Here is a 21,640-nt window from a genome sequence, read left to right as displayed (position 1 = left end):
TATAATTTAATTCGATATTTATTTGCCTCATGAATGTCATCTATGATATGAGATCCAACTACTGAAGATCTACTCCTGTCAAAACCTAGTTTAATTTACTTAAACTACCTAAATATTAGATAATTTTAAGTAAAATATTTACTTAAAAAAAAAAAAAAAAACATCGACTGACATGAGATCCGGGTACCGAAATTCGACTCCTGTCAGAATCTAACGGCAGAAGGTGAAGGAGAGAAAGAGCAAAATAGCATTTTCTTTGCATGTAAACGACAGTTTTCAAAGGTTTTTTTTTTTTTTTTTTTTTTTTAAATGACTCAATGCTTCACTAGACAACATAGAACGGAACTTGTAGGAGCAAAATTTGACTCCTTATCAGAACTTCGCTAAAAGCTAAGCCATAAGAAATACAGTTGTAGCACACGTGGCAAAAAAAAAATAACAACAAAATACTCTTTTCACAAATATCAGCCAGCTTCCAAGAAATTTTTTACAAGTTCAATACGTTTTCGTTAATATTTTCACGATTTTCTTCGAAATCGTGTTTACGTAAATTTGTACAGCTTACTTTTGCTGTTAATCCTATCCTTGTCAATTCTAAATGATAAGTATTCAACAAAAAAAGCAGGGTTCTTGATGGATCAAGTACCGCCAATCATTTAATGGCACTTAGGTATTATAGCGACCACACCAAAGACATGAAGTTAGGTTAATCCTAATGAAATTCACCAAAATTTGATGAAAAAAATAATAAATAATAAAATATGATGAATAATAATATATAGTAATAGTACTATAATATGTAAGTCTCCATTCAATAAGAAATCCTTTCTATTAAGTTGTCTCACTTAGTTGTAGTACCTTTTTGAAAATGAGTCACTTTCTATCTATGCGAAAAATCTTACAAGTATGCTTTAAAAGTGTCTTGTAATTTACTATAATTGCTTGGGAGGGACAATACTCAACGTTTTTTTTGGAATCTTCCATCATTGGTATAGTTAGTTATTATTAAGACAAGAGATAAGAGCTCATACGGAACTAGTGACGAGGTCGAAAGAGCCAAGAGCTCATATGACATGAGTTCTAGCGAAATTCTAAGAATCAATAGATTGTTTAGAAGGAAAAATCAGAGGGTTAATGCCGGTCGGATATAAAAATAAGAGTTCTGAGACACAAGGTCCTTCTAAATATCAAAATTCATTAAAATCCGATCACCACTCGTAAGTTAAAAATACCACATTTTTTCTAATTTTTCCTCTCCTTTCAGCACCAAGATGGTCAAATCGGGGTAAACAACTTTATCAAGTCAATTTGTGCAGGTCCCTGACCCGAATTTTCATCGTCCTAGCACATCCAGAAGCACCAAACTCGCCAAAGCACTGGACACCCCTAACTCCCCCAAAGAGAGCGAATCCAATCCAGTTACGTCAATTACGTATCTACAACATTTGCTTATTCTACCCACCAAGTTTCATCCCGATCTATCCACTCTAAGCGTTGTCCAAGATTTCCGGTTCCCCCTCCAACTCCCCGCAATGTCACCAGATCTGGTCGGGATTAAAAATAAGAGCTCTGAGACATGAGGTCCTTCTAAATATCAAATTTCATTAAGATCTGGTCACCCATTGTTGAGGTAAAATACCTCAAATTTTCTAATTTTTCCGAATTAACACCCCACCAACTCCCCCAGAGAGAGCGGATCCCTTTCAATTATGTCAATCAAGTATATAGAACTTGTGCTTATTCTTCCCATCAAGTTTCATCCCGATCTCTCCATTCTAAGCGTTTTCCAAGATTTCCGGTTTCAAAGATTTCTGTTCCCACCCCCAACCCCCAATGTCCCCGGATCCGATTCGAATTGACAATGGAGCATCCGATGCATAAAATCTTTCTATATATCAAGTTTCATTAAGATCCCATCACCCATTCGTAAGATAAAGATACCTCAATTTTCACGTTTTCCCCAACTCCCCAAAAGAGAGCGGATTCGGTCTGGTTATGTCAGTCACGTATCTTGGACTTTTGCTTATTCTTCCCGCCAGGTTTCATCCTGATCTTTCCACTCTAAGCCTTTTCCAAGATTTCCGGTGCTCCCCCCAACGACACTGGATTTAAAATAAAAGATCTGAGGTATGAGCTCCTTCTAAAAATGAAATTTCATTAAGATCCGATCACTCCTTTGTAAATTAAAAATACCTCATTTTTTTAATTTTTCAAAAGTAACCCTCCCCCCAACTCCTCCAAAGAGAGCGGATCCGTTCCAGTTATGTCAATCACGTATCTAGGACTTGTGCTTAGTTTTTCCACCAATATTCATTCCCATCCCTCCACTCTAAGCGTTTTCCAAAATTTTAGGTTTCCCCCTCCAACTTCCCCAATGTCACCAGATCTGGTCGGGATTTAAAATAAGAGCTCTGAAACACGATATCCTTCTATATCCGATTTCCCGTTCGTAAGTTAAATATACCTCATTTTTTCTTATTTTTCCAAATTAACCGCCCCCCCCCCAGAAGGTCGAATCGGGGAAACGACTATTTCTAATTTAATCTGGTCTAATCCCTGATACACCTGCCAAATTTCATCGTCCTAGCTTATCTAAAAGTGCCTAAACTAGCAAAACCGTGACCGACAGACAGACAGAATTTGCGATCGCTATATGTCACTTGGTTAATAGCAAGTGCCATAAAAACAAGCAAATATTCCTTTTGGACATTTTTGGCAAAATTAGTTTTTTTATATTCAGCCAAATATAAAATAAAAGTAAAAAGAAGAGACAAAACTAAATAAATTCAAATGATATACCATATTATTTCGATGTTTATCTTAAATAAGTTGTAATTTATCTGTTTCGATGACCTGATATTTAATTGCTGTCTCGGCAACTGGTATGACTCATTGAATCTTTTCAACAGGTCAGGTTTTTTCCCAGTATTAATCCGAACCTCAGAGACACAAGATGTCTTAATAAACTGACCTGTTTGAGTAAAATTATCAGTATTTGCATTTAATATTTTTTAAGTGTTTATTTCTCACCGTTACTTCCCCGTATATTTTAAAGGGGAGTTAATTAAACAATCAATCAATTAAACAATTAATTTAAACATTTTATTAATTTAACAAGTTAATTTATTAATTTAACAATTTAACTTAACACAATTTATTAATTTAACAAGTTAATTAATTTAAACAATCTCCCATATTTCCCTCTAAAAATGGGGCAACTGTCTCCCATGAATAAGAGGTAAAAGGAAATTTGTAGCCCACAAAACACTTTTAGTAATTGCCCACAATACCACCTCCTACCTATGCTACACCTCTCATGCCACTCCCCAATGCCGAGCTAGATTCAAGATCAACAGGGTCTTCTTTCCCCGCAGACGTAACCAAGCCTTTTCCCCTGACAGTGGGTTCTCTAGAAAGTAGATAAGGACACAGTGGGAATCACTTTATTTATCTGCAGCGCACTATCCCACAAAGGGGAATTCCATTTTAGTCACACATATCCTTGAAAATTAAAGGTCATAAGACACAAAACAGCCATATACAACAGAATAGCCTCAAGGTTACCCAAAACACTGGCGAGCCAGTATTGTTATAAAAAAACTTTCACCAATGGCAACAATTCGATGTAAAAGACGGAAAATATACAGCTTCGATACTGATCTGTTAAGATTATCAAAAAAATTAAAAGCCCTAAAACAACATTAATTCCTTAAAAATGTCTAATTCATGCATAAGCATACTCAAACTCGATGCCCAGTTTGCGAGCTGATACCTGGCGACAGTGATATCAATCACGTACAAATAAAACTTAATCACGTGATATCAAACACGTTTAAATAAAACTTAATCACGTGATTGTAAAGCTTAATCAAAATATTTGCGAAAGGTAACATTCAACGAAAAAAAAGTAAACATAACTAAAACACCATTATTGAAAGTTTCTTTTTTCCCTTTACTACATTCCCCCCTTCTCTGCAATTCTATCTGCCAACCTGGTATTAAAGAGCAACCGATAGGTGGGGCAATAATTTTGCATCGAGTTTCCATTTCACCTTACCATCTTATTGCTTATAATCATTGCCTGAAAACATGTGAATCATTTTAGCAATCAATTTTTTTGAAATTTTCTCATTTCAATTCTCTAGTTGAGAAATTTATATTTCTACAGAGGAAAAAATCCTTACGGAGACTTAGAAGTGGTTATTTTGTAAATATCTAATTTATTTACCTGCCGTTTAAAAATAGTAATATTGTATCTCGATATGGTTTCATTGATCTATACGTGGGTTTAGACAATGTGGTATCCAATATGATTGCGAATACTAATTGTCATTTTTGGCACTGACCCCTGGTTTGCTTCTCCCACCGTGATACTGGTTAAATTATTTTATGTTTTTGTTCTTAGCAATGATATTGTTGTGTGTTGTACTATGTATGTTGGTTACGATATTGTTCTGTTAGCTTTTTCTTTCACATTTTTCATCACTTTGCAATGTCATTTTCAATGTTTATTTGTCGGCTAAAAATAAATAAATAAATAATTTCAGTTTTTCTAATTTTAGGTTTTACATTTTAAGGAATTTCCTGACAACTATTTTTCTGATTTTCTGAATATCTTGCAAATGAACTTTTCATTTGTTAAGAAAAGCCAATGAAGTCAGGTCTGGTGACCATCAAAGACAAAATAATGTCCAATTCGAAACTCTAAACTGAAATACTAAAGTTTGTATTACCACAGACATCAGCTAAATCAACTATTTCTTTGTTTATTGATTAAGCGAAACTCAATAATTTCAAATTTACCCGTGAAAGGCTATTAGGAAATGGAAATTTTTATAATTAAAACAAAATGGTTAAATAGCACCAAAAGATGCGTGATCTTACCAAAAATTATACAATGAACTTCAACATATCAGAAAATTATCATTTCTTCACAGAAGGATGGTCACACATTTGTGATTAATTTCTGTTTCCCAAGGGTCAGAGCATCAAACCCAGTTTTTCTGTAATTAATTCATTTTCAGTAATTAATTAAAAACAAATATCAAATAAAAGTAAAGACCTACAATAAGCCCAAACCGAACAGAAATTACAATAAATAACCAAGTCAAATTCAAAACGAGCAGTAGCCACTCCATCCGACTTTTAGGCGATTTTCCACTTTGGAAATCATAACGAAACGATTCACAGTAGATTTTGTAAGCCTTAGAATATATTTTTATATATAGTGTTTTTCTTAATATTTTTGTACTTATTACATTTTTGCGAACTTGTGCCTACTGAAGCTATGAATATGAGACTCTTTTAACAATCCTTTTTAGCACCGTAAGTTGGCCTAAAAAATTGATACAGTTCACTCAAATACATTTCAGTTCGTATTAATCTTTTAAATATTTGTATCTATATATTTTAGGCCCCACATTGTAAGTACTTCAAACTGCAGTAGTTTAAACTAAAAAATTACTGACAGCCAATTTACAATAAAAAAAATAAAAAATCTTCACTTGCAAAAATTTAGACTACCTTAATTCTCTCTAACTGATAAGTACAGTTTTGGAAAATTAAGATTAGTAAAAAGCAAAATTTCTAGATAGACTATAAAGTAAAGAAAGAAACAAAAAAACATGCTCGCCACTAGTATCTTTTCTGACAGTGTTTTCCGAGATTAACCAGTTGATCACTGATTAATGGAACTAACCATCAGGGAAAACATTGGCTTTTTTTAATGCCAGTCTTCGCCCCAAGCCCGAGTAATTTTAAATACTCGTTTCATTTTGCATTATTTGAAGCTCGAGAGTATACAAAATACTCTTTAATTACAATTTTTTGTTTTTGAAATTCGGCAAAATCATGAATCAATGTAAGCAAAATCCTGATCCAAAATATCAATATATCGAAAGAAAAAATTTGTAATTTACAGGACTCTCCCCACGGACAGTGTGGGGGGAGGAGGGTCATTCTCCCCATGCCCCCCAATCTTTTTGGTTACTGAAAAAGGGTACTAGACATTAAAGTTGTTGCTGCCCATGTAACACCTCGCTCTTTGCGCAAGAGCTCAAGTTTTTACCTCAACGCTTCAATTTTAAAAACCAAGTTTTCCGACAATAACAATGGCATACTTGATGAAGGGGGAGTTTCCAATCCTCAGCATACGTATTGCACGCTTAGACCAAATCCATTCTTCGAAATGAAGAAAGGTTAAGGGGTAAACCAGCCTTCTCCCTTTAACCTCAACGCCCAATAATGGGAAACAGGAAATTAATGGCACAAAAGAGCATATTTTGGTACTTGGCACACTTTTGTGCAATTATGATCATCAAGCTGTAGAACTTTTAAGGATCTATAAACAAAACGAACATAGACCTACCGTAGAAGCTAAAAGGCTTCCTCCAAACCAAACTGCATACCTTTGCATATGATGACTCACAACCTGAACTTCTATGGGCTTTGGCTACAAAAGATAACAATAATCATATTAATAGAATCTAGTCAGGGCACCAAGGTCACCTAATAGTCTATTTATGTTTAAACGCATAAGAATAGTCAGAGAGTTAAAATTTAAAGACAGAAAAAATTAGCTATACTCTATATACTCTATTGTCGAACATTATGCGTATTCTTATCTTATTAATTAAATTGGATAGACTACAAATCCTTTACACTTCCCTACAAATTACAACAGATATTACCCAGTATACTGGGAAAAGTGAAGACAATTTCGCTGCAGAGTCTGACCCACACGCTTCTTTCTTTCCCAAGTGGAGACTCTTCTTCTCTCAGACTTACCATAACACTCTTCATACCCCACCACCTCTACCTTAATATAGCCCTTTAACCTGAGCAAACAACTCAAGTGACCGGGTTTTCGCCACTTCCTTAAAACCCGAAATATCCGATTCTCTTTATTCTACCATATCCATTGGGTGAAACCGAAGACTGTTCGAACCTTAGGAGAATGGAACAAAGGCTATCTTTGAATGTGAACAGGAGTTAGTTACTGGCTCCGTGAATAGGACCAACTTTTATAACTTGCATGAACATAACAAAAGCTGTATAATCCTTATGATTCAAACTAGGCTATTTTCTCAAATTTACTTATTCTTACTTATCTATTGTTTTCCTTGTGTTTTTAAAGTCGCTTGGCTGGAATTAATCTTTGAATTAAATTAAAGATCTGAAATTGGCGGACAATGTCGCCTAGTACAATCTACTGTCTAAATGGATCTTTTTACGTGTATTATTATAAATAAAATTACTCTTGTATAAAAATAAATGTTTTGGGGTAGGTTTTCATGTAGATATGTTTCCTCTTGCGCAGGTTTCTAAAATATTTACCTGAGGTTGTGACATTTCATTTCACTTTCATTATTCGGTAGAAGCATTGCCCTTTACATTGTTTTTACTAATACTTTATTAATGCTATTATTATAATAACACTTCATTAATATTATCAATACAAGTATTTAATGCTCGAGCTAAATGCTTGATTGATAGCATATCTAAGGTTTTTGGCCCTCCAGTTGGGGTCAAGCGAAACATAAAACGCCCTCAAATGGAGTAGAAAGAGGTCCTAAGGAAAGGTTTAAAAAAATAGGAACTCCATCTAAGTAGGGTAATAGGTAAGGCGGGTTTTTTCGAGTTAAATTCTTGAAAAGGTTTAGTGTGCAGGATTTTACAGGTCAAAAATACGATGAAAATAGGTTGGAATTGACATTTGATGTGAGTAAAACATGAATAAAGACAGAGAGTGAGCATCTGTGTCGGCTGGGTGGCTTGGGTGGCAGCATCAATCCGGGTGGCTTGGTGCTGCAGTAAGTCGTCAGTCATCGTTGACAAAGGTCATATTTCTTATTTTTTAAGCAAGTTTAATTGCTTCTCTAAGAAAAAGACGAAGAAATACTATAATTCAGGGTTGGTGAATGGATGATATGAGACCAATAAATGCAATGATATAAATATCTTGTCCATTTGATGTAAGTTACTGGTGCAGGCTTGTCGCAAAATTACTTCTTACATAACGAAGACATACCTTAATTCACTAACTAACAATTAAATTTATTTAATCAGCTAATTAATCTTGAATCCTCCCTCTATTCAAGTCCTGCATACACACTGTTGACAAACATGGCTGAATACTACTTGCTGGGGCTTCTAAAGCTCAGATAGGTACAGCTCCAGAGGACCCAGAACGCGGCTAGTAGGGTGGGCTGTAACACGACCTGAGACCAAGTATCGCTTCTCATCACAAGTGTTGATGTTGCATCTATGACAGTCTTCAAGAAGTACACCTACTCACCTCCCATTGATAAGCTCTTCTCTTTGTGTCATCGTTTGTCAAAGTGATAAGACCAAAACATAGACACAACTCTTTCTCTCGTTTCTAGAGGGAATAGTACCTTGACAACAGAGCTACAAACAACCTTGTTTGACACTGCTTATCCACCAGGAACCAACTACCAGACGGAGTTATCCCATGAACATCACCGTTTGGTTCAAACAGGCTACTTCCAAAGGTTAGTTTTTTTCATGTATTTTTATATATTATATAAAATAGAAATGTTTAATTTTATTTGATAGAAATAAAAAATTATATCTTTATAATAGAAATAAAAATTATGCTTTGTATTATATATTTTACATAGTTTATGTATATTTTTGAGCAATGAAAATGACTTAGTAGAGGCCTTTGCCACAATGTTTGCTTTGTTTTCATTATTCATTGGCTGATAATTACCCTCGTTGTTCTTTACCTTTTTGCTGTCTTCCTTTTTACCACTATTTTTGTCGGAGATTATGGCTATTCTTTTGCTCGTTTTTGTCCTCTGATCTTGTATCTTCCCACAGAAAACGATTTTAAGGGAAACCATAGGAGTAATTTCTTACTTTTTATGGCGTTTGTATGCAAACATCTTTCATCATTCTGCTCTGATCAGCGGTCCAAGAACAATGAGTATATCAAAGTTCTCTCATCATTGTTCTAATGGCAGAAAACCGACGTTTCTTGCACTCTTTGTTAACATAATTGAGGTGTAGAGCAATGATGAACTATGAATGGTAATCTGTACAGAAGGAGGTAAGATCTTAAAAGCAAGATCTAGTCAAATCATAGTATTAGAAAGGCTTTATGGTCCAACTAGTTAGCACTCCACTCCATTGAGGGGACCCCTTTCGAATCCTAATGTGTACACAAATTTGAGAAGTGTTGTTCCAATGGAAGAATCAATCGATGTACACAAGCTAGTGATTAAACTGTGTAAAGGGCTAGTGAAATATCGATAACCAATATACCTAGCAAGCGATATGTAGCCGCTAAGTATGAACAAAACAAAACTTGATTTTACTAAAGCTACATCATCTTAAAACGTAGGCTATTATCTGAAATATATTGTCATTTCTTTACAGTTCGTTCACATACATTTTCAGAGATATTGCGTAATTGTTAAGACGTTTGTTGGGCGTAGACAAATTCTTTGGATAAATCAACATTTCTTGATCTTTATTCGAAAGTGAAGGACGATTTGACGTTACAACACAAGCAAAAGAATCATTTTAAAAAAAGGAGTTAAAATGGGACATTTAGACTCTACGAAAAGGGGAGAAAATTCTTCCCAGCTGATACTGGTCCAGATAAGCCCCCTTTCCCCGCTGATATATAGGCAAAAAACGGCTTAATATAGCAAATTCTTAACAGCCCTTCCCCTCTAATCATGTCCCGACACTAGCAGATATTACTTGTTTTATTTGTAACGAGAGTGGTAATAGGCATATTCAGATGCCTGAGACAAATATATAGAAATTATACTTGTATTTTTTCTAGTTTAACTTTCATATTAGGCATGGCGGCAAACTACCATTTACCAATGTTTAAAGTCCTTTTATGAGTTTCAACTACGAAATATTAACAAATGAAAATTAATTACTTTTTTCACTTGAAGGAACATTTAATTTCATTATTTTAAATGCTAAACCATGATAACGGTTTACGCCTCAAGACAAACAAAGAGTAGAAGAAAAGCTAAAAAGGGATATCAATCATTTACATTTGTATTCCTTTATTGACAATGTAAAAGTCATCGACGATCAAGGTATCCGGTACCGGATACAAACTTTTGTTTTGTCCGGTACCGGTACCGGATTAAACAAACAAAACGTATACCCAATAAACTAATTACATATAGTTTATTGCTCTTATTTTTTTTCAATGCAACAGCGAAAGCAAACTTCCTTGACCTTTTTGGTTCTGGTTCATTAGATTTATCTTACATATCAGGCGGACAGAGGTCATAGCTCTTAGTTGAAATGAGATTTACTTTATTTGACCTCAGTAAATTATCATAAATTGAATTCAATCCAAATTCAGCTGTATCTTGTTTTTATTGATGTCTTTCAGTTTTACTACTGATGATTAAAACTGTATATGTGTTCGAAATATCCAGTTAAAATTTTTTTTTATATCTGTTCACTGTCGATTAAAAGGTTTCATCCCTATTTTGAACTGTTATACTTTCGATATTTCACAACCTATTATAGTAGAAAAAAATACATAAAGAGAAAAAAATTATATTCACTGAGAACAGCCCAAGATTTATTAACCAGCGAGACCCAAACATTCCGTTCTACTAGCAATTAGAAGAGCTAGCTTGAGACTATACAATCAAGGGGCCATGAACGTTAAACTTGAGAACAAATGATTATTTTAGAATAAAAAATTATTAAATGAGAAAAAATTATACTTATTCAGAACAGACCGAGATATGTTTATTTACGAGCCACAAAATTCTATCCCACAACCAACAAGAGAAACTGGTTTGAAAAGAATATTGTTTAAAAGAGTCAAAACAAATATACATGGATACCATTAAATTTTGGCAGCAATTCAGTCGAAAAAATTACCGTTAAATGAGAAATTTGCTCGCTAATGCGGAGACGCCCATCCACAGTCCGCTTGATATCTCGTTGTAACCTCTTCCCAAAATCTTTAAACATTGTTGAACCTCCAGAGAGAACAATATTCTTGTACAGAGGTCGCCTTACGTCAATTGGACAATTTTGAATAACTGTGTCAACAATCTCTGATATTGGAGTGGTGAATTCTGGATTTGCAAACTGTAAGAAATAATTTATTATGCTCATTACAAAAGAGGTCAGGACTTTAGTAGTGAGGGGGGTTCCTGTTTTGAGCGAGCCCCTATTCCTTCGGATCCCGATCCGGACACTTTTTTGGAAACTTTTTCAAGACAAAAGTGTCTCTTACATCATAGGGAATGTTTTCTAGGAGACAAAAGTGTCTTTTACGTCACAAGAAAGGTTTAATTTTGCTTGTTACATCATAAAGAGTGTTTTCTAAACGAAGCAAGTTTTAATTACTTAATAGTTTCTTTTTAAAAACCTTCAGGATCCACTAGTCAAGATGTAAATGGTACATAATAGTTTTGTTGTTGTTACGCAATAGGACCTGTTAAGAGTCCATCAGTCAAGCAGGATGGGGTATTAAAATATTTTTTCTTGAAGAAGTTTTTTAAGACGTTTCAAGACATGGTTTTAAGACATTTTTCTTCAAGACGGGTTTCAAGACATTCCAAGACTTTTTTCTACATGCATTTTTATTTCTTACATAATAGGGGATTGTCACCAGTATTAGGGACGACACATTGACACGTGACTTGTTTCTTCAGGCTCTCATGGGGAATCCCCGCTTGTAACTGAGGAGGGCACACACGCGGGAGGTTAGGTAATGACGATGTACAAGTGGGATGCTATGTAATACTTTAAGAAATTTCATTTTCTTTCAAAGCGTTTTTTTTCAGGGAACATTTATTATCTTAAATATTTTTTGTCCACATTAGGATTCGAAAGGGATTCCCCCTCAACGGAATGGAACACTAACTAGTTGGACCGTGAAAGCCTTGCTAATACTATGGTTCGGCTAATACATTCTATAGATAACCTATTGCACGCAAGGATAATCCCCTGCGCAAACTAGAAAGATTAAATGGTTCGCATGTTTCCCACATGGGAACATCCCACTGCTATTAATCTTTTCTCTGTTAGACATACCTGCAAGATACATTATATTAGTGCTCTAACGTGACCTTGAGAGGTTGAGATAGCTAAATAGTAGATGTTACATAGCATTGACTTTAGATATTTTATTACTTAAATGATAAAGTATCGAAGTTTTATCCTAAAACAAGAAATCTAAAGGAAACAGACTTTTTTACATACAAATTTCGTTAATAAAACAAATCTAAAAAGCATTATTAAAACACAGAAAAAAGCAGTGAAAGCGCAACAAACATGGCTCAATGAAACGTTGCATTTTCATTAAAACCTCTCCGAAATAACCGAATGCGAAAAACCTGTCTCTTTTTGTTCGTTTGCATGTTTCATTTTTCAAAATGTGATTTTGTAGTATCAAGATTTAAATTAATGGAATGTAGCAGGTAGTCGCATCCGATAGTGCAATAGAAACGACGTATTTTTACTAAGAACACTCGGCTTGAGTTTACTTCTAATGCCAGTTATCCCCCTTTGGAATTACTTGCTAGGGTGGGCTAGCCACATACTGCCATGGTGGCGTTAATATGCATAACCTTGGATCAATACGTAATGAAATATCTAAAGTCAATGCTATGTAACTCAACCTGTCTAGGTCCCGTTAGAGTACTAATGTAATGTAACATGCAGTTACGTCTAACAGAGCAAAAATCAATAGTATTGGCATGCTCTCATGTGGAAAGGATTGGAGCCGAATCATAGCATTAAAAAGGCTTTATGGTCCAACTAGTTAGCGGATATGGACGAATGTGGACAAACAATCTTTAGATACTAAATTTCCCAGAGAAAAAAACGCTTTGAAAGGAAATGAAATCTCTTAAAGTATTATGTAACATCCCAAATGCAAATCGCCATTACGTAACATCCCACGTGTGCCCTCCTCAGCTATAAGCGGGGATTCCCCATAAGGCCCTAGAGAAACAAGTTATGTGTGAATGCATCATCCTTAACACTGATAAACATTCCCCTATTACTTGTTTTTAGTATCAACTAAAAAAAAATTAAGAAAAATGTCTTGGAATGTATTGAAGGAAAATGTCTTGAAATGCCTTGGAAAACATCTTGAAGAAAATGTCTTAAAAACGTCTTGACAAACATCCTGCAGAAAATATGTCTTAATATCCCTCCCCCTGCTTGAATAACTGACTCTAACATGTTTTATTAAGTAACAATAAAAAAAATATTAGGTAACATTTGCATCTTGACCAGCAGATCTTGAAGTTTAAAAAAATAAACTATTAAGCAATTAACATATGCTTCATTTAGAAAACATCCTCTGATGTAACAAGTAAAAGTAAACATTCCCTATGACGTAACAGAAACCTACGTCTCCTAGAAAACATTTCCTATGACGTAAGAGACACTTGCGTCTTGAAAAGTTTTAAAGAAAAGTGTCCGGATCGGGATTTGAAGGGATAAGGTCCGCTCAAAACTGGAACTTCCTCACTACTCACATTACACATCACACTTCATAATATATTAAAAAATCTCGTAAGGGTTTCCATAATGATATAAAGGGATCCCACAAAATCAATTATTTTCCGACGTAACGATCTTTTATTTCTGCTATTTCACGAAAAAAGGAAACTGTAAATTTTAAAACAGATAGAAGAAATACTTGTATTTGTTAAGGCAGATTATTACCCTCTAGTCAGATCAGCGAAAAAGGCAAAATTCTAAGGAAAACATTATGTAAAAGAAATACCAAACCCTCCAGATCTCCATGGATCACGGGTCTACATCACCCCCATACGCACAATGACGGACTTGGGAGCAATCCCATCATCCTTGGAGTGGGACAGTTTACACTTATGATGTTCTTACTATATGTATTATATATATTATATTATTATATTATTATATATATATGTATATATATATACTAGCTGTTGGGGAGGCGCACCACCCCATCACCTAGTTGGTGGGGGCGCTTCGCCCCCCCCGCGCGCGTAAGTCGTTACGCGCCATTGTAGTTGTGTCCCTGTGTCCCACCTGTGAATATATATATATATATATATATATATATATATATATATATATATATATATATATATATATATATATATATACTAGCTGTTGGTGGGGGCGCTTCGCGCCCCCCCCAAGCCCCCCCGCGCGCGTAAGTCGTTACGCGCCATATTAGTTACGCGCCATTGTAGCTGTGTCCCTATGTCCCACCTGTGAATATATATATATATATATATATATATATATATATATATATATATATATATATATATATATATATATATATATATATATACTAGCTGTTGGGTGGCGCTTCGCGCCACCCCAACACCTAGTTGGTGGGGGCACTTCGAGCCCCCCCCAAGCCCCCCCGCGCGCGTAAGTCGTTACGCGCCATATTAGTTACGCGCCATTGTAGCTGTGTCCCTATGTCCCACCTGTGAATATATATATATATATATATATATATATATATATATATATATATATATATATATATATATATATATATATATATATGTTTTTAACTACGTAAAACTTGCGAATATACAACATTCTTTGCTGTCCCATTGTCTGTGCATATAAATAGATTGTCAGGTTTACCGACTCTTGAACATGCAACATATAATGGTCCATTGGAAAACAATCCGTATTCAGATCTATACCTCATGATTCTAATGATTGCCCTTGAGCTTTGTTGATGGTGATTGCTAATCGACCATTCCCTGAGTCGCCATCGTCATTTATATATCCCCCTGTGCACCCCGGCGTCCCCTTTGTAGTTATGTCCCTGTGTCCCGGTCGTCATTTATATTCCCTGTGTCCCGGTTGTCATTTGTGTCCCAGTGTTCCAGTCTGTGATTTCTCTTTGAGTGTCCCGGGCGTCATTTATATTCCTTGTGTCCCGGTGTCCCGGTCGTCATTTATATCCCCCTGTGCCCCCCGGCGTCCCCATTGTAGTTGTGTCCCTGTGTCCCGGTCGTCATTTATATTCCCTGTGTCCCGGTCGTCATTTGTATCCCGGTGTCCCGGTCTGTATGTACATTCGTTTTTTAGTTTTGTTTTTCTCCTTTATTTTTTTCCTTTTTTCTTTTTTTTCTTTTTTAGTTTATTTAGATTTTTAGATTTTTTAGTTTTTTTATTAGTTTTTAGTTTTTTTGTAGTTTTTACCATTTTTTTAGTTTTTTTAGTTTTTTTTTTTACTTATGTCCTGGTCGTCATTTATACTCCCTGTGTCCCGGTCGTCATTTGTGTCTCGGTGCTTTGTTGATTGCTAATTTATATTATATTTATATTTATATTTTTTATATTTATTAATATTTTTTTAGTTTTCTTTTTCTCTTATTTTTCAGTTTTTTCCTTTTTTTTAGTTTTTTCTTTTTTAGTTTTTAGTTTTTTTTTTGTTTTTTACCTTTTTTTAGTTTTTTTAGTTTTTTTAGTTTTTTAGCTTTTTTAGTTTTTTTATTAGTTTTTAGTTTTTTTTTAGTTTTTGCCTTTTTTTAGTTTTTTCAGTTTTTTTAGTTTTTAGTTTTTTACCTTTTTTTAGTTTTTTTTTTAGTTTTTTAGCTTTTTTAGTTTTTTTTCTTTTTAGTTTTTTTTGTAGTTTTTACCTTTTTTAGTTTTTTTTCTTCTTTTGTATTAGTGTGAAATAATTCAGACGTCATTTGCGGACAAACACGACGTCACTCGACAGACAGACAGACAGACATAACCCACAAACAACTTATTTTTATATATATTTATTCATATTTTTTAGTTTTCTTTTTCTCTTTTATTTTTCAGTTTTTTCCTTTTTTTTTTAGTTTTTTTCTTTTTTGGTTTTTAGTTTTTTTTAGTTTTTTACCTTTTTTTAGTTTTTTTTATTTTTTTTAGTTTTTTAGCTTTTTTAGTTTTTTTATTAGTTTTTATTTTTTTGTAGTTTTTGCCTTTTTTTATTTTTTTCAGTTTTTTTTTAGTTATTAGATTTTTACCTTTTTTTAGTTTTTTTTTAGTTTTTTAGCTTTTTCAGTTTTTTTTTCTTTTTAGTTTTTTTTGTAGTTTTTACCTTTTTTTTAGTTTTTTTCTTCTTTTGTATTAGTGTGAAATAATTCAGACGTCATATGCGAACAAACATGACGTCACCTGATCCATCCACAGATCCACACACAGACAACTTATTTTTATATATATAGATATATATATATATATATATATATATATATATATATATATATATATATATATATTTAACTACGTAAAACTTGCGAATATACAACATTCTTCGCTGTCCCATGTCCCGCTGTCTCATGATTCTAATGATTGCCCTTGAGCTTTGTAGATGGTGATTGCTAATCGAACATTCCCCGTGTCCCCGTCGTCATTTATATATCCCCCTGTGCCCCCCGGTGTCCCCGTTGTAGTTGTGTCCCGGTCGCCATTTATATTCCCTGTGTCCCGGTAGTCATTTGTGTCCCGGTGTCCCAGTCTGTAATTTCTCTTTGAGTGTCCCGGTCGTCAATTTATATTCCCTGTGTCCCGGTGTTTAGTTTTTTAGTTTTTTTTTTATTTTATTTACATTTTTTTAGTTTGCCTTTTCTCCTTTATTTTTCATTTTTTCTCCTTTTTTTAGTTTTTTTTTCTTTTTAGTTTTTACAAACACGACATCACTCGACAGACAGACAGACAACTGATTTTTATATATAATCCCTGTGTTCCGGTCGTCATTTGTGTCCCGGTCTATATATACATTCTTTATGAATTGGTATATGATGAAATAAATTTTTAGTTTTTTTTTCTTTTTAGTTTTTTTTTTGGTTTTTACATTTTTTTTTAGCTTTTTTAGTTTTTTTCTTTTTTCTTTTTACTTTTTTTGTAGTTTTTACCTTTTTTAGTTTTTTATTTTTATTTATATTTTTTTAGTTTCCTTTTTCTCCTTTATTTTTTAGTTTTTTCCTTTTTTTAATTTTTTTCTTTTTAGTTTTTAGTTTTTTACCCTTTTTTATTTTTTTGTTTTTTTTTTAGTTTTTTAGCTTTTTTAGTTTTTTATTAGTTTTTGTTTTTTTTGTAGTTTTTACCTTTTTTTAAGCCAAGGTTCGAACCTGGAACCTCTTGAACCTAGAACCTCGAACATAACGCCTTACCAACTCAGCTACATCGGCTTGAACACATTCGTTTTTTTCGTTTTTGAATTGGTACATGATGAAATAATTCAGACGTCATATGCGGACAAACAAGACGTCACTCGACAGACAGACAGACAGACAACTTATATATATATATATATATATATATATATATATATATATATATATATATATATATATATATATATATATATATATATACTAGCTGTTGGGGTGGCGCTTCACGCCACCCCAACACCTAGTTGGTGGGGGCGCTTCGCGCCCCCCCAAGCCCCCCCGCGCGCGTAAGTCGTTACGCGCCATATTAGTTACGCGCCATTGTAGTTGTGTCCCTATGTCCCACCTGTGATATATATATATATATATATATATATATATATATATATATATATATATATATATATATATATATATATATATATATTTAACTACGTAAAACTTGCGAATATACAACATTCTTTGCTGTCCCATTGTCTGTGCATATAAATAGATTGTCAGGTTTACCGACTCTTGAACATGCAACATATAATGGTCCATGGGAAAACAATCCGTATTCAGGTCTATACCTCATGATTCTAATGATTGCCCTTGAGCTTTGTTGATGGTGATTGCAAATCGACGATTCCCTGTGTCGCTGTCGTCATTTATATATCCCCGTGTGCCCCCCGGTGTCCCGGTCGTCATTTATATTCCATGTGTTCCGGTCGTCATTTATGTCCCGGTGTCCCAGTCTGTGAATTCTCTTTGAGGGTCCCGGGCGTCATTGATATTCCTTGTGTCCCGGTGTCCCGGTCGTCATTCGTGTCCCGGTGTCCCAGTCTGTATATACATTCGTTTTTGAATTGGTCTTTTTTTTAGGTTTTAGTTTTCTGCCTTTTTTTTTAGTTTTTTTTAGTTATACCTCATGATTCTAATGATTGCCCTTGAGCTTTGTTGATGGTGATTGCTAATCGAACATTCTCTGTGTCCCCATCGTCATTTATATATCCCCCTGTGCCCCCCGGCGTCCCCGTTGTAGTTGTGTCCCTGTGTCCCGGTCGTCATTTATATTCCCTGTGTCCCGGTCGTCATTTGTATTCCGGTGTCCCAATCTGTATATACATTCGTTTTTGAAATGGTAAATGATGAAATAAATTTTTGTATTTTTCCCCTTTTTTTCTTTTTAGTTTTTTTTTGGTTTTTACATTTTTTAGTTTTTTTTTTCTTTTTTCTTTTTAGTTTTTTTTTATTTTTATTTTTTTAGTTTTGTTTTTCTCCTTTATTTTTCTTTTTGTTTCTTTTTTTAGTTTTTTTTTTATTTTTTAGTTTTTTTAGTTTTTTAGCTTTTTTAGTTTTTTTATTAGTTTTTAGTTTGTTTTTTTCTTTTTAGTTTTTTTGTAGTTTTTACCTTTTTTTTTAGTTTTTTTTTTACTTATGTCCTGGTCGTCATTTATACTGCCTGTGTCCCGGTCGTCATTTGTGATGGTTTGTTGACGGTGTTTTATTGATGGTGATTGCTAATTGAACATTCCTTGTGTCCCGGTCGCTTTCTCTTTGAGTGTCCCGGTCGTCATTTATATTCCCTATGTGCCGGTGTCCTGGTCACGTCAGTCGACACAGAAACATGACGTCACCTGACACACAGACAGACAGACAGACAACTTATATATATATATATATATATATATATATATATATATATATATATATATATATATATATATATATATATATATATATATATACATATATATATATATATATATATATATACATATATATATATATATATATATATATATATATATATATATATATATATATATATATATATATATATATATATATATATATTACATATTATATATATGTTGTGATGTTCTTACTATATGTATGCAAGTTTGTCGACAGCATATACAATCAAAGTTTAAACGACTATACTAATATACATTTTTAGGTTGTAAATCTCAAGTTTAAATTCTATCCGAGCCCATAAGCCTGCAGAAAAAAATCGTAGAATCTGAAATCCTGGGCTAACCAGTGCAAACACAAACACTTAAAGTTAAATTTAAATTAAAGTAATTCATTAAATTTTTAAATTAAATTAATTTTAAATTAAATTGATTATAAAAATTACTATTAATTATATTATATTAAATTAAAGTATAAATAAATTAAATAATTAAAAATTGATTTTAAATTAAATTAAATACAAATTAAAGCCTTGGACACAGCCATGACTAAGCTTCTTCTAGGATTGATCATTAGCAGAATGGTAGCAACATTAAAAACTTGTGAATTCAAATCTTCATCCGTGTATCACTCTCGCTCTCCAGCTAAGAAAAAAGAGGAAAAATTGCATTCAAGATTAATCAGTTTCTAACCGCATTATCGAATTAGACTATTAGCCGACCTTATGAGGCTTACTACATTCCTTTCAATTAGACAACTTGTTTATATAATTTGATTAAATTCAGTACGGATAAATTCCTTTCAACTTTGTTAACCGGTGATCGAACATACATTCTTGTAAAGTAGTTATTATCTTTTATTTTTCGTTGTCCCTTAAATGAACTATGCAACTCAAAAATGAGCTACTAAAGGCACTTCAGCTTTGAGGTATTGGCAACATTTGCTAGGGTTTTTGTTGAAAAATCAGAGATTCTAATTAAAAAAAAAAGATTTCATTTAAATAAGATTAATTTACAATTTTGACCTTGAAAACTCAAAGTAAGGGAATTAATTTTCTGGTAAAATCTTAAGCACAAAAATTACTACATATTGAAATAAGGCAGAAAAACTATAAATTTTTTTACTTTTGCCAAACTTTTTTCAGTATATGCTCTCAGCATATCATCTAAATTAAAATCCTGTCAAATTAGTAGGATTCCGTTATGTTGGTAGCACTGGATGGCCATGGAGGAATTTTCATCTCAACAATTTTCATTTTCACAACTACTAAGAACTTATTGTGGTACCAAGCCGCCTTGGGCCAACACAGCAACGCAGGCTCATCTACCACTCTAATCTATTCAAATTTTCCCTCTTTACCCCCTCCACAAAGTTGCAATATCCGTTAAATCCTTTCTTACGCCTCTTCCCGCCCCCCCTCGGGGAGAAACAGCTTTTCGTATGGCCCCAGGTGGATGGTCAATAAACACGATCTTTGCCAATCTGTCATCCTTAATCTATAAAACGAGGACATCTTAATTTTCCTTTCATTCTAGCCCTAAAAAGTCAAATCAACCCAAATTTTTAGTAGAGCTTATTGTCTGATATACCACCAGTCAAGCGAGCTTCTAGGCGGTTACCCCCTCCTCTCCCCCCCCACCGACGAAAAACCCCTTCGTGGAATTTAAGGCTTTCCAAATTTGAGAATTTTATTTGAACTTTGTTTTTTTCCGTAGGGAGAAGAAATTTTGGTACTTGTGTGTTATACGCCACTCACTCAAGTTTACCCTGTGTAAAACTCGAGAACAAATCGGTTTCTTTGTTAATTTTTTTCAGCTTAGCGTGAGACAAGACAAAGACAAGTGACAGAATAGATGGGAAATATATAATTTGGGCTGTGTACTTGTACATGAGAGGGGGGGAGGCAACGTATTCGGGCAGTTCAATAATATGTTGTTAATAATTATATATATTAATTCATAATATTAATTATACAACTAATTCATAATATGCACAATAATTGTACCATACACATTTTGCATGCAAATCCTCTATACTTTACCCCCCCCCCCCTATGTGCAAACATATAGCCCAAGTTATATTTCTAAAGTAACGAAGAAACTAATGTAGAAACCGGTTTGTTCTTGAATTATATACATCATAAACTTGAGTGAGTGGCGTATAATACACAAGTACCAGAATTTTTTATGGAGAGAATTTTTCATGGAGTTTCCCCGGTATTATTTAAAGACGATCCGAAATTAAATCAAAATAAAACAAGTTTGATCAACTGAAAGTAGGGAGCAGCATTAAAATTTAAAACGAATAAAAATTATTGTGTATATGAAAGGGTTGCCTCCTCCTCAAGACCTCAATTTTTACGCTAAAGGTTCTTTTTTAGAATTTTAAAACAAAGCTTGTTAATCTAATTAAACGGCCATTATGTTTCAGGAATCATTCTTAAAGAATTAGAAAAAAGTCAAAACTTTAGCGTAAAGAGCAAGGTCTTATGGAAGCGGCAACTCCTTTCCCATACGTAATAATTTCTGTTTGTTTTAAGTATTGATGTTGCTTCTTCCTTTTAGTTGAAGAAACGGTATTTTAAAATTTAATTTCTGATCGATTTTGAATAATACCGAGAAATTCAGCTCTCTCTGCATGAAAAATTCCAGTTCTTGTGTATTATAGGCCACTCACTCAAGTTTAAGATGTGTGAAACTCGAGACCGAACCAGTTTCTTCATTACTTTGGAAACAAATTTGGGGAATATATTTGCACATTAGCGGGAGGCAGGGTAAAGCACAACAGGTCTACATGCAAAATATGTTAGGTACAATCAATTC

The 21,640-nt window shown here is 33.6% G+C and overlaps 1 protein-coding gene across 1 annotated transcript in view; it reads right to left on the bottom strand.

The window, feature by feature from the left end:
• Positions 1–21,640, bottom strand: part of LOC136028049 (actin-related protein 3) — an 81,724-nt gene that overhangs the window by 14,172 nt on the left and 45,912 nt on the right. Inside the window, exons 7-8 of the mRNA XM_065705642.1 lie at positions 10,894–11,106; positions 6,368–6,451 (exon numbers count right to left, since the gene is read on the bottom strand). Of these exons, the coding sequence (XP_065561714.1) occupies positions 6,368–6,451; positions 10,894–11,106 (297 nt within the window). The remainder of the gene's footprint in view (positions 1–6,367; positions 6,452–10,893; positions 11,107–21,640) is intronic.

This window comes from Artemia franciscana, chromosome 6, assembly GCF_032884065.1.
Source record: "Artemia franciscana chromosome 6, ASM3288406v1, whole genome shotgun sequence".
NCBI classification, from domain to species: Eukaryota; Metazoa; Arthropoda; class Branchiopoda; order Anostraca; family Artemiidae; genus Artemia; species Artemia franciscana.
The sequence above is the reverse complement of the archived record's forward strand: the minus strand, read 5'-3'. Positions and strand labels throughout refer to the sequence as shown.